Raw genomic sequence first — 16,216 nt, 5'->3', positions numbered from 1 at the left:
CATTTCCTGGATCTCTGGATTCATTATTTCCTTCTGCAATCCTCTGGGATTTAAAAAAATCTGTATTATCTTTTAATGACTACTGTCTTATTTACTGGACTGTATACATCTTAGGAGCATGGACTGTGCCTTTTTCATCTTTGTAATTCCCATGGTATCACTGTTTGATCATGAGTATATAATTGTTAAAATAAATAAAACCAGTAGATGTAAGGAAAAAGTAGAAAGCCAGTAGAGACATTAAAGTTTCAAAGAGATATTTCACAATACCCCATTCCCAACAGCACACCTCCTGGTCTAGTCAACTCAGCTTGCTGATGAGGGATCTCATCCCCTAATTTTATAATGGTATGTAGAAGTAAATCAGAATTCACTGCCTAGAAATTTACTTTAAATTCACTGGAAAATATCCGTTCGCATAAATTAGAAGGTATCTGCACTTCTAACTTCCTGATGTATAGTCATTAGGAAGTGGTAGAAGGGAAGTTTGATATTTGACTTCCTTGGGGAATGTAACCAATTTATTGCTGAATAAACACAGAAAGAATGAATTTAATGTGTTTTTTCCCCAAGAAAATGATGCAACACTGTAGTGCTTAAACTCAGAACTGTGGAGGAATTAAAACTCAACATATGAAGAGATTTACCACAGCTCCATGGTGAGAACATTGAAATAGTCTAAACATATATCTCTGATGCCATCTTTCTTTTTTTTTTAATTTTTTTTTAACGTTTATTGATTTTTTGATAGAGCATGAGTGGGGGAGGGGCAGAGAGAGAGAGAGAGAGGGAGACACAGAATCCGAAGCAGGCTCCAGGCTCTGAACTGACAGCACAGAGCCTGACGTGGGGCTTGAACTCACAGACTGTGAGATCATGACCTGAGCCGAAGTCGGATGCCCAACCGACTGAGCCACCTAGGTGCCCCTCTGATGTCATCTTTCTTTTTTTTTTAATTTTTTTTTAAATTTTTTTTCCAACGTTTTTATTTATTTTTGGGACAGAGAGAGAGCATGAACAGGGGAGGGGCAGAGAGAGAGGGAGACACAGAATCGGAAACAGGCTCCAGGCTCTGAGCCATCAGCCCAGAGCCTGACGCGGGGCTCGAACTCACGGACCGCGAGATCGTGACCTGGCTGAAGTCGGACGCTTAACCGACTGCGCCACCCAGGCGCCCCCTGATGTCATCTTTCTAAGTAAGTTTAGGTCAGCAGAGATTGTTAATGACCCAAACTCCAAAGCCTGTAGGTTCAGACTATTTGTGGGTAGAATTGTAATCATCAATCTTATTTCCTTCTTCAAACTGACAGTGTAAAGTTCAGCACATGAGTGGTTCATCTGTGGAGTCCTGCTTATGAGACATAACACCCTGAACTCTGACACACCCAATTACTTACTGTTATAAAAGACGTGGCAGATAGAGGACTTCTAGATGGTGTGCTCATGTCCAAGCCACTTCCAGTGTACCTTCATGGCCACACTGACTCATATTTGGAGACTAGTATGCAAAACCATGGAAGACTCTTACCTTACCCTGAGTACCATCTCTTATATCCAGCATAATTTCTGTGATCTGATTCTGATAAGGGATAGAGTGCAAGTGCATGCTCGAGTCTAAACTGATTTCTCTTATCTCAGCAATAGGAAAATAAGATCCCCAAACTATCATGTGAAAAATGTCTCAAGACTTTTACAATGCCACTTTCAAAAAATATTTATTCAGCATCCACTATTGCCAGGGATCTGTGGTATACACGAGGTGTTTAATAAGCATAGTTACTTTTGCCACAAAGCTTACAATCTACCAGATGAAACAGACATTAAACTGACAAATGTGGAATTACAAAATGAGATGAAGGTTAAAAGAATAACGGTAAGGGGCTAATTTTAGAACAGTCAATGGTGAGAGAATAATTAGAATGTCTTTTTGAGGAAATGACAATTAAGGTTAAGACTGAGATGTCTAAGTGGAAGGTAATATTCAATCAATCTGGTTTCACATTGTAATCTTTTTTAGAAACTGTTTTCAGTCAGGTCTTTCTTTTTTTTTTTTTTTTAACTAGGCTCCACACCCAATGTGGGGCTTGAACTCATGACCCTCAGGATCAATAGTCACATGCTCTACCAACTGAGACAGCCAGGCACCCCTCAATCACGTTTTTACTTGCTTATTCTAATGGCTTTTAGTGAAATTTGATATTATTGATGTTCCTTAATGAAAAGTACTCCCCATTGCTTTTCTGACAATTCTTTTGAAGTTATCTTCTCGCTTTTCTGACCACACCATAAGCCTCCCCTGCAGCTTCCTCTTCTTCCTTCCCAGCCCAAATGTGGAGCTGAGTCCTTTGTTCATTATATTCTACAGACCCTCCTTGGGTAGATCTGCTCTTTCTCTATGGATTCAATCCTTATATCCTGGAGACTCCTAAATCTCTATCTTTAGCCACTTCTCAACCTCCAAATTCATTTGTTCAACTATGTGATGAGGATTTCTTCATGGATAACTCAGAGATGTCTCAAATTCAACAAATCTAAAACTCAATTTATATTCCCAGCTAAATCTACTCTTGATACTACTGTCCATCTTCATTATTGCAAAATCATCTACTCTATCTCTGCAGCTAGAAAGCATGGAATCTTTCTCAACTCCCTTTATCTCATCCCTCATATTCAACACATCTTCTCTATTCCTGTTCCACATCCTTAGTTTAAGCCCTACTGGTAGCCTAAGTAGAGTATGTTACACATTACCAAACAGTTCACCTGGTCTTCAGATTACACCCACTCCATCCCATCCTTTTCACTACCATCAGTTACCTTTTTACTATAAGTATTCGATCATTCCTACATGGTTTTCCAATATCCACAAAAGAAGTACAAATCTCTTACCATGATGTTTAGGTACTTTATAGTCTGGGCCTATTCTATATTTTATAGCCTAATCTTCTGCCAATGTTTCCCATGTATTTTTGTCCTCTCAAAAAGTTAACCACAGTTCAAACCTACCAGGTATGCTCTTTATTGTGTGTGCCTGTGTAGGTGTTGTTTTACCTACATGGAAAGCCCTTTGTTCTTGTTCTTCCAAACACATGCTCATCTTACTCTAGGATGCTTTTGCAATATGAACCCATCTATCATAGTCAAAGCTAGCTATTTTCTCTTCTGTGCCCTCATAATACTTAGCTTATACTTTTATTTTGGTAATTATACTATAGTATTGTGATTATTTGTGTGCTACTCTCCACCCCTAAGGCTCTTCAAGAGGGCAGGAACTTACATCTGACACACAAGTCCTGGGAGTATTAACTGACAATTGAATTTTTAAGAATTATCTACTCATTTCTTATTAATTATCATCTTAATAGTTAACTACTTATTGAATGCCTACTGTGGGCCAGGCACTGAATTAGGCACTATATAAACACTATCTCATGTGCTTTTCACAACACATCCAAAAGGCAGTTGTTATTATCAACATTTTAAATAAAAAACTAAGGTTGTGATGAAATTACTTGCCCACAAGTGTCAGTAACTGAGCCAAATGTCAATCACAGATGATTATATTACAAGACTCACGTTTTCTTTCTCACTGTAGCTCTAGCCCCCTTGCAACTATCTACAAAAATTTAAAATTAATCCGGTGTCACCTTACCCAACATGGAAAAAAAATGTTCCTTTCAGAATATATAATGTGTTATCAGACTCCTGAAGGATTATTTTGACATTGATTTCTCTTGTAAGTTGACAAAATAGACCATATAATGTATAATATTCAATTTTTATTGGAGGTATACATTTAGAACATTCAAATAATTTGATTATTTTATCAATGATGTTTCTAATAGGATTTCTTAATATTTGTGACACTAAATCAAAACTTTCAGAGGGGAATGGACTTTATAACTGATCATATTCACCTGCATACCCCAAATGATGCTGTGAACACTTCCTTGGTGAGCTCTAACATATGGTTTTGAAGTAACTAAATGTAATGTCACTAGTTGGGTTATAAGCCTCTTTAATTTGTAATTTGGCACTATATAATATATCAAATTTAATGAAGGAGGAAAATACCACTTCTAGTCAGTTGAGAATTAGGAGAGTTATAAATTTTTAAAAAATTAAATTATTTTAAAAAGAGAAGAAAAAAGAAGGGAAGAAACAAAAAAAGGGAAAAAAATTTTAAATGAAATAAAACAAATTTCACTTTCCACCAGTTAATGTCCTTACCAGTGCACACAGAAGATCAACTGCTTCCAAGATCAATTCCTGATGGCCAATGCGGCTGACTCCCAGATCTTCTAGTTCCTGATGTGTAATGCGCAGCAGCTGGTCTCCACTGATCTTCTCCCTCTCAAAGTTCTTAATATACTGCTGCAAACAATCATCAAGACCTGCAAAAGAAAAAATATGGAAGACAAGAATGAAACAGTTTAGCCAAACAAATAGAAAAAATAAAATAAGCATTAACTCCTACCAAGTCACAAGTTAACTCCATTTCAACTCTGGACCAGTCCACTTTTTTCCAACCTACATCTTGGCTGCAGGAGGAAAAAAAAACCCACTTCATCATATCCCTAGTTGTTAGGCTCCTATTTGAATTTTACTCAGTAATTACTGGAAATCTTTAAGTCACTTAAGCAGCTCTCTTTGTTGCTTATTTCATAAAGTGTGTTAGTAAGCAGATTGTGCCCACTTCTAAACTTATCTGCACCTCACTCCCCCTTTCTTCTTCAACTCCACTGCAGAGGGAGAGGCATCTTTCTTCCTATATAAGACTTATTGATCTTCCTGTGCTCTGGAATCCCATCCTCTGCCACATTAACATTACTTCAACAATTAAAAAATTAAACACTCTATTTCAACCATTTCCTAGCCAATGACTCCTATATTCGAACCTCTGCTATCTTAAAAAACAAAATAAACAAAACAAAAACTTTTCCTTGTTTTTTTTGATCCTGTGTTCCCCACTAGTTTGTTCTTTCCTACACAGCCAAGCCCCTTACCTCCCCCCCTACACCTGCAATAAACTCCCTAATCCACTAACATTTGGATTTCATCAAAATCCAAAAGTGGAATCCAGAGTGGATACATTTTTCAGGATTACTCAGGGCACTTCATAAGTGATTAGCTTGGCTACAGATTGGGTCAGCATCAATCGCCTATGAATTTCATACATATGATATAAATGATGAACAAATGATGAACTGGAGTAACAAGATTACTTCTCTCTAGATTTTTAAGTAAGAGATACCAAGAAAATGAGGCAATTAGCAAAAACTAACAGGTCTTGATTTTAAATCAGGCCATCTAGATTAAATATCGTCCATCTAGATTAAACCAGTTTTATGGTTTTTCTGCTGAGTCACTCACTATCCCCTCCAATTCATCTTCCCCAACATAAAAATTCTTTAAAAAAATTTTGAGTTTATTTATTTATTTTGAGAGACAGAGAGAGAGAGAAAGAGTGAGAGAGAGAGAGAGGAAGTGTGAGCAGGGGAGGGGCACACAAAGAGGGAGAGAGAGAGTATACCAAGCAGGCTCTGTGCTAACAGCAGGGCTCAAATTCACAAACCAGGAGCTGAGCTAAAACCAAGAATCAGACTCTTAACCAATTAAGCAACCCAGGTGCCCCTAAAAATTTTTGTCATTTTTTTCCTCAAAACTTTTCAGTTTCCTCATATTTATGATGGAATAATATCTGAACTCCTGTATATAGTGTTCAAGGCCCTTTCTGATCTGGACCTTGCCTTCCTATACAGACTCCACACTTCCCAATCTCCCAGTCTACAGATCTCCATTACAAAAATGTCAACATTGTATTAAATTTTGTTCTCATCTCTGTGTGCCCAATACATAGCCTGGAAATTCCTTGAAGTTTGGCAGTGTATCTTCTAAATGAAAACCCAGGACTGAGCACAGTGACTAACACAGAGTAGGGCTCAATAAGTGTAAAATGAACAAATCAGATGTGTAATTTTATGCTATATCACCTGGTTGGGGAAAATCAGGAACATTTTATTTTTTTTAATATGAAATTTATTGCCAAATTGGTTTCCATATAACACCCAGTGCTCATCCCAACAGGTGTCCTCCTCAATGCCCATCACCCACTTTCCCCTCCCTCCCACCCCCCCATCAACCCTCAGTTTACTCTCAGTTTTTAAGAGTCTCTTATGGTTTGCCTCCATCCGGAACATTTTAAATAAGAGCTAAATCTAAAATCAAGAGTGGAGAGAAAGAACATTTGGTACATGGCATTTTGAGGCACTCATGTCTTGATACATTGCAGAATAATATGAGACAAATGTTATTATTTTGAGTTGATTTTTCTAGATTCTTCTATGTAAAGGAATGATAAAAGATCTCCTAGAGCACCAATGCCACCAACATCATCATTAAGGTTATAGACCAAGTCACATAATATGTGGCAGTGTAGAAATAAGGGAGAGAGGCTTATCTTACATCTCATTAACTGGTGCCTAAGTTAACTATCAAGGCATACTACTCCATAATATAGCATTTTGGCTCCCATATTTAAAATGTAAAATATATGACAAATATACAGCTAGGATATTATAATACAATTATAGTAATCCCACTTTGTGATAATATGCATATTTATAAACCAAAAGGTACTTTTATGTACACTTTTTTCTTACTTGAATTACAAATAATTAATGACCTTATAATTTTAGAGTTTTGATTGAAAGGCCAAAATCAACATCTGAAATCTGTATATGCATAAAATATGGCCCAAACAGGGAGGAGGGCACTTGTTAGGATGAGCACTGGGTGTTGTATGGAAACCCATTTGACAATGAATTATATTAAAATAAAAAAATAAAAATAAAAGTAAAAACAAAAAAAAATATGTGAAAAAAAGAAAGAAAATACGGCCCCAAAAGCTATCTACAAAAACCACAAAAATCAATACATTATAATATTGGGCTATAGGCCTGAATGTCATGATTCCAGAATCTATACAGCATACATGCAATAATTAAATCTCACTCACTCATACACAATTTTATTTAAAGTGGAACTGTCCCATTTTCAAGAATGAGAAATTCTTTAGGGATCATATGACTAGTCTTCAATACTCTAATATTTATTCACTAGATAAAATGAGAATATATACCAAATTTTAAAAATATTGTCTACCCTTTTTTTAAAGCTCTAATGTTGCATGAATTATTTACTCACTTTCCATCAAATTTTACTTTCTTGTTGACATATTTCTAAATAATTATAAGTAAAATTTATAACCTCTACTTAAAAATTCCTATTCTTTTTAAGAAAACATACAGAAAATAAATTTAGATCCATACTCTAAACCACACAAGTGTATCGTGAAGAAAATTGTGCACTTTTGTCAACTGAAACATTAAACTACATGCATTATTGTGTCTAAAGCGACACCCAAAAACCATTAAAAAGAATGCTTGAAATCATTACTATGACATGTGTCTCTGACTTTTTCAATGAATTACACTGCTTTCCATCATCTTTAGGGAAGAGGAATGAACATAATCATGGATCTAGAAACATGTTCCAAAAATAATGAAACATTTACAAAATTATGACATTTGAGAGATGTCTTAAGGATGTACACATTTCCACTAAAACAACGATATTCCAAAAGATTGAGTAAAATAAATTAATCCAGTATATTGTGGAAGTAGATAAGGGAGGTGTAAATTATTACATTTAGTGTTCAAAATATTAAAAACCCATTTAAAATGGTATTAAGAGGATGACTCTATTCCTACTACAGGAAATTTTACTTTATACACCATTTTATACATAATATATGTGCTCGTATCTATAAACTGAACACTCTCTAATATTTACACCAAAAAATAAAAATGTAAATTCATTTGTTAGAGTTCTGTTGCCACTATTTACTGTGAAGAATAAAGATCGACAGACATATGAAGATTTGTGAGGATTCTGTCCCTTCTGCAAAATAAGGTTAGGAAATTAAAACAAACACATATCAGTCCGATTTCCTTTTGCTTACTCAAATACATGAATGATAATTCGAGGCAGAAGATCCATCTAGTTTTAGTCTAGTTTTCAGTCCCCTTATTTTACTTGACACTGCTTTTTTCCCAAGATCACCAATGACCAAAATCACACCAGACTCAAATGCCTCATTTACAATCTCATTCTCCATAAGCAAGTTATTTATCTATTTCTACAACCATTTTTACAGTCTTAGAACCATCTTAGAAGATTCCCCAATTTAATCTCTTATCTTGTCAGTTAGTGAGAAACATAATTTCTTCATTCAAAATAGCTCTTGCTCTGCCCTTTCATTTCTGATCTCATTGTCATCAGATTACTCATGCTGTACAGCCTGTCCTGATGCCCATCTACTCCCCCTGGCACCAGTCTGTTCAGTATATCACTGTCAGATCTCTAAAAACACTCTTTGATCAAGCCATTTCCCAATTCAAAAATATCAAGGACTCTTCCTGCCAAAAGGTTAAAATTCAAAAATGTTTAATTTTTAAGGCTTTTTTAAGGGAGAGGTCTTGGATATCATTATCACTTAGCACTCATTTATTAATTGCAACTACTACAAGACAATAAAAGCGTTTTATACATTATAAACAGCCAGAAAGTTCATATTACCATGTTTTTCTTCTATGCACAAGTAGTATATAATGATAATTGATCCAGCAAAAGACAATTCCCATTTAAGATTTTGTGATACTTCAAGCTCTGACTTCGCTCAGGTCATGATCTCGTGGTTCATGAGTTCGAGCCCCGCATCGGGCTCTGTGCTGACAGCTCAGAGCCTGGAGCCTGCTTGGGATTCTGTGTTTTCCTCTCTGTCTGTCCTTCCCCCACTCGTACTCTGTCTCTCTGTCTCTGTGTGTGTGTCTCTCAAAAATAAACTAAAAAAAAATTTAAAAATTAAAAAAATAAGATCTTGTAGTACTCCCTAAACCAACTGAAAAGGATGAAATTATATTCAACAGCATGTTGGCACTAAATGACTTTACTGTATTCTAATTATTGGAAAAATCACTAACCTATGTATGTAATATACAAACTACTTAAAAGATACCCAGAATATTTAATAAATCAAATTCCTGAAGTATTTTAGAAAAATGAAAATTTTCTTTAGAACCTATAAAGTTAAAAATCTGTTTAATAATTCCCATGCAGTTCTGGGATGATACAGCCTTATAGATTCTTGATTTAATTCAGAGATGAGCAGCCCATCACTCTTACGTAGTAAATAGAAGTATATTTACTCCTTGATATTCTTTTAATTATACTCCAGTTTATATTTTGTTCAACCAAAAAGAAAATAAGAAACATTTTTCCTCAAAAACACCTATGCCACTAAACAATTCTAAATTCCAATAAAAAAAGGCAGTAACTGTTTTAACAAGTGAGAAACAACATGAATAAGAATAACAAAATGTGGGCAACCATACTTTGAAATACTACCCAGCAATAAAAAAATGATATATACTTGGATGGATCTCAAGGATCTCACTGAGTGAAAATTGCAAATCTGAAAGAAGTTACTCAATGATTTCATTTATAGTACATACTGAAAAAGGCAAAACTATAGCAACAGAAAGGAAATCAGTAGTTGCCAGGGATTGGGAATGTAAAGAGGCTATGACTATGAAGCAGCAGGAGGGAGTTTTTTGGGGGTGATGAAACGGTTTTGTATCCTGACTGTGGTACTGGTTACATAATTCTATAAATATGTTGAAACTCATACAACCCTAACACCAAAAAACTCAATTTTACTCTGTAAATTAAAAAAATTAAATTACAAATAGATTACAGGCTATCAAGCATTTGGAAAATACTATTAAACTCAAAATTTAGTTAAAAATTTTTCCTTCTGGCATTTTATCATGGCATTTGATATAAAAGACCCAGACCAGGGAACAATGTTTCTGGCAGTGTATTCAGCAACTATATATTAAGCACCTACTAAGATTAGTGTCGTGTATATTAATGCATTTAACTACCTTTGAAAAGACTGCTTTGCTCTGCTGTCTGGCAGAGCTGAAAGCTATAAACAGAATTCTGAGAAGCTGTATATGAGGCAGGGTATGCAGACTAATGCATTAGAAAACGAATCACTGCCTGTTGTCTCTGAAGACGTCTTATAAGGCCAGGCCCCACTCTGCTGATCATTGCCATTTCTACTCTTCTCAGACCTAATTTTTTTCTCTAACAATATAATGCTGTCTTTAAGATACAAACTAAAAAAATCAAGACTGGGAAACAATATGAAATTGTTCCATTTTGCAAAAATAATTCAGCCTCCTTGCAATCTGTTTCTGGTTCTTCATTTTAAACCAGAGTAGATTTTTAATGCCAGGCAACTTTAAAATGAATTTCAAAGAAATATCTGGTTGAAAATTCCCCTCTTTAGAAAAGACCAACAGAAAGCAAAAATAAAGAAGAAAACTTTATCAGCACTGAAACCAGGAGACATTGCTAACCACCTAAAAGACAGACTAAAGATGCAATGTTACAAAATAAAAAAGGTACTAGAAGAAATCTAGGTTCTGTATCAAACCAGAGCAAGAAACAGTGAAGAAAAAAGACAGATATGTTTGACTATATAAAAATTAAGTTTTTGTTATGACATATCAAATCAGAATATTCACAAAAAAAGTACTTAAAATATATCCAGTGATACACTACATGAAGGCCAACTAAAGAGGACAAAGTAACCCATGGACATACTATCAAGCTGCTTAAAATTTCTCAGTTTTAAAATACTGATATATGGTAATCTGAGATTGCAACTTGAAAATGTGTGTCACACAAAACAATGTCTGAATGGTTTTATAATTTTGTAATTTTTATTTTATTTTATTTTATTTTATTTTTTATTTTATTTTATTTTTTTTATGAAATTTATTGACAAATTGGTTTCCATACAACACCCAGTGCTCATCCCAAAAGGTGCCCTCCTCAATACCCATCACCCACCCTCTCCTCCCTCCCACCCCCCATCAACCCTCAGTTTGTTCTCAGTTTTTAACAGTCTCTTATGCTTTGGCTCTCTCCCATTCTAACCTCTTTTTTTTTTTTTTCCTTCCCCTCCCCCATGGGTTCCTGTTCAGTTTCTCAGGATCCACATAAGAGTGAAACCATATGGTATCTGTCTTTCTCTGTATGGCTTATTTCACTTAGCATCACACTCTCCAGTTCCATCCACGTTGCTACAAAAGGCCATATTTCATTTTTTCTCATTGCCACGTAATATTCCATTGTGTATATAAACCACAATTTCTTTATCCATTCATCAGTTGATGGACATTTAGGCTCTTTCCATAATTTGGCTATTGTTGAGAGTGCTGCTATGAACATTGGGGTACAAGTGGCCCTATGCATCAGTGCTCCTGTATCCCTTGGATAAATTCCTAGCAGTGCTATTGCTGGGTCATAGGGTAGGTCTATTTTTAATTTTCTGAGGAACCTCCACACTGCTTTCCAGAGCGGCTGCACCAATTTGCATTCCCACCAACAGTGCAAGAGGGTTCCCGTTTCTCCACATCCTCTCCAGCATCTATAGTCTCCTGATTTGTTCATTTTGGCCACTCTGACTGGCGTGAGGTGATACCTGAGTGTGGTTTTGATTTGTATTTCCCTGATAAGGAGCGACGCTGAACATCTTTTCATGTGCCTGTTGGCCATCCGGATGTCTTCTTTAGAGAAGTGTCTATTCATGTTTTCTGCCCATTTCTTCACTGGGTTATTTGTTTTTTGGGTGTGGAGTTTGGTGAGCTCTTTATAGATTTTGGATACTAGCCCTTTGTCCGATATGTCATTTGCGAATATCTTTTCCCATTCCGTTGGTTGCCTTTTAGTTTTGTTGGTTGTTTCCTTTGCTGTGCAGAAGCTTTTTATCTTCATAAGGTCCCAGGAATTCACTTTTGCTTTTAATTCCCTTGCCTTTGGGGATGTGTCGAGTAAGAGATTGCTACGGCTGAGGTCAGAGAGGTCTTTTCCTGCTTTCTCCTCTAAGGTTTTGATGGTTTCCTGTCTCACATTTAGGTCCTTTATCCATTTTGAGTTTATTTTTGTGAATGGTGTGAGAAAGTGGTCTAGTTTCAACCTTCTGCATGTTGCTGTCCAGTTCTCCCAGCACCATTTGTTAAAGAGGCTGTCTTTTTTCCATTGGATGTTCTTTCCTGCTTTGTCAAAGATGAGTTGGCCATACGTTTGTGGGTCTAGTTCTGGGGTTTCTATTCTATTCCATTGGTCTATGTGTCTGTTTTGGTGCCAATACCATGCTGTCTTGATGATGACAGCTTTGTAGTAGAGGCTAAAGTCTGGGATTGTGATGCCTCCTGCTTTGGTCTTCTTCTTCAAAATTCCTTTGGCTATTCGGGGCCTTTTGTGGTTCCATATGAATTTTAGGATTGCTTGTTCTAGTTTCGAGAAGAATGCTGGTGCAATTTTGATTGGGATTGCATTGAATGTGTAGATAGCTTTGGGTAGTATTGACATTTTGACAATATTTATTTTTCCAATCCATGAGCAGGGAATGTCTTTCCATTTCTTTAAATCTTCTTCAATTTCCTTCAGAAGCTTTCTATAGTTTTCAGCATACAGATCCTTTACATCTTTGGTTAGATTTATTCCTAGGTATTTTATGCTTCTTGGTGCAATTGTGAATGGGATCAGTTTCTTTATTTGTCTTTCTGTTGCTTCATTGTTAGTGTATAAGAATGCAACTGATTTCTGTACATTGATTTTGTATCCTGCAACTTTGCTGAATTCCTGTATCAGTTCTAGCAGACTTTTGGTGGAGTCTATCGGATTTTCCATGTATAATATCATGTCATCTGCAAAAAGCGAAAGCTTGACTTCATCTTTGCCAATTTTGATGCCTTTGATTTCCTTTTGTTGTCTGATTGCTGATGCTAGAACTTCCAGCACTATGTTAAACAGCAGCGGTGAGAGTGGGCATCCTTGTCGTGTTCCTGATCTCAGGGAAAAAGCTTTCAGTTTTTCCCCGTTGAGGATGATGTTAGCTGTGGGCTTTTCATAAATGGCTTTTATGATCTTTAAGTATGTTCCTTCTATCCCGACTTTCTCAAGGGTTTTTATTAAGAAAGGGTGCTGGATTTTGTCGAAGGCCTTTTCTGCATCGATTGACAGGATCATATGGTTCTTCTCTCTTTTTTTGTTAATGTGATGTATCACGTTGATTGATTTGCGAATGTTGAACCAGCCCTGCATCCCAGGAATGAATCCCACTTGATCATGGTGAATAATTCTTTTTATATGCCGTTGAATTCGATTTGCTAGTATCTTATTGAGAATTTTTGCATCCATATTCATCAGGGATATTGGCCTGTAGTTCTCTTTTTTTACTGGGTCTCTGTCTGGTTTAGGAATCAAAGTAATACTGGCTTCATAGAATGAGTCTGGAAGTTTTCCTTCCCTTTCTATTTCTTGGAATAGCTTGAGAAGGATAGGTATTATCTCTGCTTTAAACGTCTGGTAGAACTCCCCTGGGAAGCCATCTGGTCCTGGACTCTTATTTGTTGGGAGATTTTTGATAACCGATTCAATTTCTTCGCTGGTTATGGGTCTGTTCAAGCTTTCTATTTCCTCCTGATTGAGTTTTGGAAGCGTGTGGGTGTTCAGGAATTCGTCCATTTCTTCCAGGTTGTCCAATTTGTTGGCATATAAGTTTTCATAGTATTCCCTGATAATTGTTTGTATCTCTGAGGGATTGGTTGTAATAATTCCATTTTCATTCATGATTTTATCTATTTGGGTCATCTCCCTTTTCTTTTTGAGAAGCCTGGCTAGAGGTTTGTCAATTTTGTTTATTTTTTCAAAAAACCAACTCTTGGTTTCGTTGATCTGCTCTACAGTTTTTTTAGTTTCTATATTGTTTATTTCTGCTCTGATCTTTATTATTTCTCTTCTTCTGCTGGGCTTAGGCTGCCTTTGCTGTTCTGCTTCTAGTTCCTTTAGGTGTGCTGTTAGATTTTGTATTTGGGATTTTTCTTGTTTCTTGAGATAGGCCTGGATTGCAATGTATTTTCCTCTCAGGACTGCCTTTGCTGCGTCCCAAAGCGTTTGGATTGTTGTATTTTCATTTTCGTTTGTTTCCATATATTTTTTAATTTCTTCTCTAATTGCCTGGTTGACCCACTCATTCGTTAGTAGGGTGTTCTTTAACCTCCATGCTTTTGGAGGTTTTCCAGACTTTTTCCTGTGGTTGATTTCAAGCTTCATGGCATTGTGGTCTGAAAGTAAGCATGGTATAATTTCAATTCTTGTAAACTTATGAAGGGCTGTTTTGTGACCCAGTATATGATCTATCTTGGAGAATGTTCCATGTGCACTCGAGAAGAAAGTATATTCTGTTGCTTTGGGATGCAGAGTTCTAAATATATCTGTCAAGTCCATCTGATCCAATGTCTCATTCAGGGCCCTTGTTTCTTTATTGACCGTGTGTCTAGATGATCTATCCATTTCTGTAAGTGGGGTGTTAAAGTCCCCTGCAATTACCACATTCTTATCAATAAGGTTGCTTATGTTTATGAGTAATTGTTTTATATATTTGGGGGCTCCGGTATTCGGTGCATAGACATTGATAATTGTTAGCTCTTCCTGATGGATAGACCCTGTAACTATTATATAATGTCCTTCTTCATCTCTTGTTACAGCCTTTAATTTAAAGTCTAGTTTGTCTGATATAAGTATGGCTACTCCAGCTTTCTTTTGGCTTCCAGTCGCATGATAAATAGTTCTCCATCCCCTCACTCTCAATCTAAAGGTGTCCTCAGGTCTAAAATGAGTCTCTTGTAGACAGCAAATAGATGGGTCTTGTTTTTTTATCCATTCTGATACCCTATGTCTTTTGGTTGGCGCATTTAATCCATTTACATTCAGTGTTATTATAGAAAGATACGGGTTTAGAGTCATTGTGATGTCTGTATGTTTTATGCTTATAGTGATGTCTCTGGGACTTTGTCTCACAGGGTCCCCCTTAGGATCTCTTGTAGGGCTGGTTTAGTGGTGACAAATTCCTTCAGTTTTTGTTTGTTTGGGAAGACCTTTATCTCTCCTTCTATTCTAAATGACAGACTTGCTGGATAAAGGATTCTTGGCTGCATATTTTTTCTGTCTAGCACCCTGAAAATCTCTTGCCAATTCTTTCTGGCCTGCCAAGTTTCAAAAGAGAGATCAGTCACGAGTCTTATAGGTCTCCCTTTATATGTGAGGGCACGTTTACCCCTTGCTGCTTTCAGAATTTTCTCTTTATCCTTGTATTTTGCCAGTTTCACTATGATATGTCGTGCAGAAGATCGATTCAAGTTACGTCTGAAGGGAGTTCTCTGTGCCTCTTGGATTTCAATGCCTTTTTCCTTCCCCAGTTCAGGGAAGTTCTCAGCTATGATTTCTTCAAGTACCCCTTCAGCACCTTTCCCTCTCTCTTCCTCCTCTGGGATACCAATTATGCGTATATTATTTCTTTTTAGTGTATCACTTAATTCTCTAATTTTCCCCTCATACTCCTGGATTTTTTTATCTCTCTTTTTCTCAGCTTCCTCTTTTTCCATAACTTTATCTTCTAGTTCACCTATTCTCTCCTCTGCCTCTTCAAGCCGAGCTGTGGTGGTTTCCATTTTGTTATGCATTTCGTTTAAAGCGTTTTTCAGCTCCTCGTGACTGTTCCTTAGTCCCTTGATCTCTGTAGCAAGAGATTCTCTGCTGTCCTGTATACTGTTTTCAAGCCCAGCGATTAATTTTATGACTATTATTCTAAATTCACTTTCTGTTATATTATTTAAATCCTTTTTGATCAGCTCATTAGCTGTTGTTATTTCCTGGAGATTCTTCTGAGGGGAGTTCTTCCGCTTGGTCATTTTGGATAGTCCCTGGCGTGGTGAGGACCTGCAGGGCACTTCCCCTGTGCTGTGGTGTATACCTGGAGTTGGTGGGCGGGGCCGCAGTCAGACCTGATGTCTGCCCCCAGCCCACCGCTGGGGCCACAGTCAGACTGGTGTGTGCCTTTTCTTCCCCTCTCCTAGGGGCGGGATTCACTGTGGGGTGGTGTGGCTCGTCTGGGCTACTTGCACCCTGCCAGGCTTGTGATGCTGGGGATCCTGCGTCTTAGCTGGGGTGGGTAGGCAAGGTGCTCGGGGGCAGGAGGGGCAGGCTTAGATCGCTTCTCCTTAGGTGATCCACTTCA

General features: G+C 36.9%; 1 protein-coding gene across 4 annotated transcripts in view; it reads right to left on the bottom strand.

Annotated features, from left to right (window-relative positions):
- CNKSR2 (connector enhancer of kinase suppressor of Ras 2) overlaps positions 1-16,216 on the bottom strand; it is a 301,363-nt gene that overhangs the window by 224,146 nt on the left and 61,001 nt on the right. For all 4 annotated transcript variants that reach the window (XM_043570940.1, XM_043570941.1, XM_043570943.1 and 1 more), the window contains exon 2: positions 4,231-4,394. In XM_043570940.1, the coding sequence (XP_043426875.1) occupies positions 4,231-4,394 (164 nt within the window). The remainder of the gene's footprint in view (positions 1-4,230; positions 4,395-16,216) is intronic.

This window comes from Prionailurus bengalensis, chromosome X (genome assembly GCF_016509475.1).
Source record: "Prionailurus bengalensis isolate Pbe53 chromosome X, Fcat_Pben_1.1_paternal_pri, whole genome shotgun sequence".
In the NCBI taxonomy this organism is placed as follows: domain Eukaryota; kingdom Metazoa; phylum Chordata; class Mammalia; order Carnivora; family Felidae; genus Prionailurus; species Prionailurus bengalensis.
The sequence above is the reverse complement of the archived record's forward strand: the minus strand, read 5'-3'. Positions and strand labels throughout refer to the sequence as shown.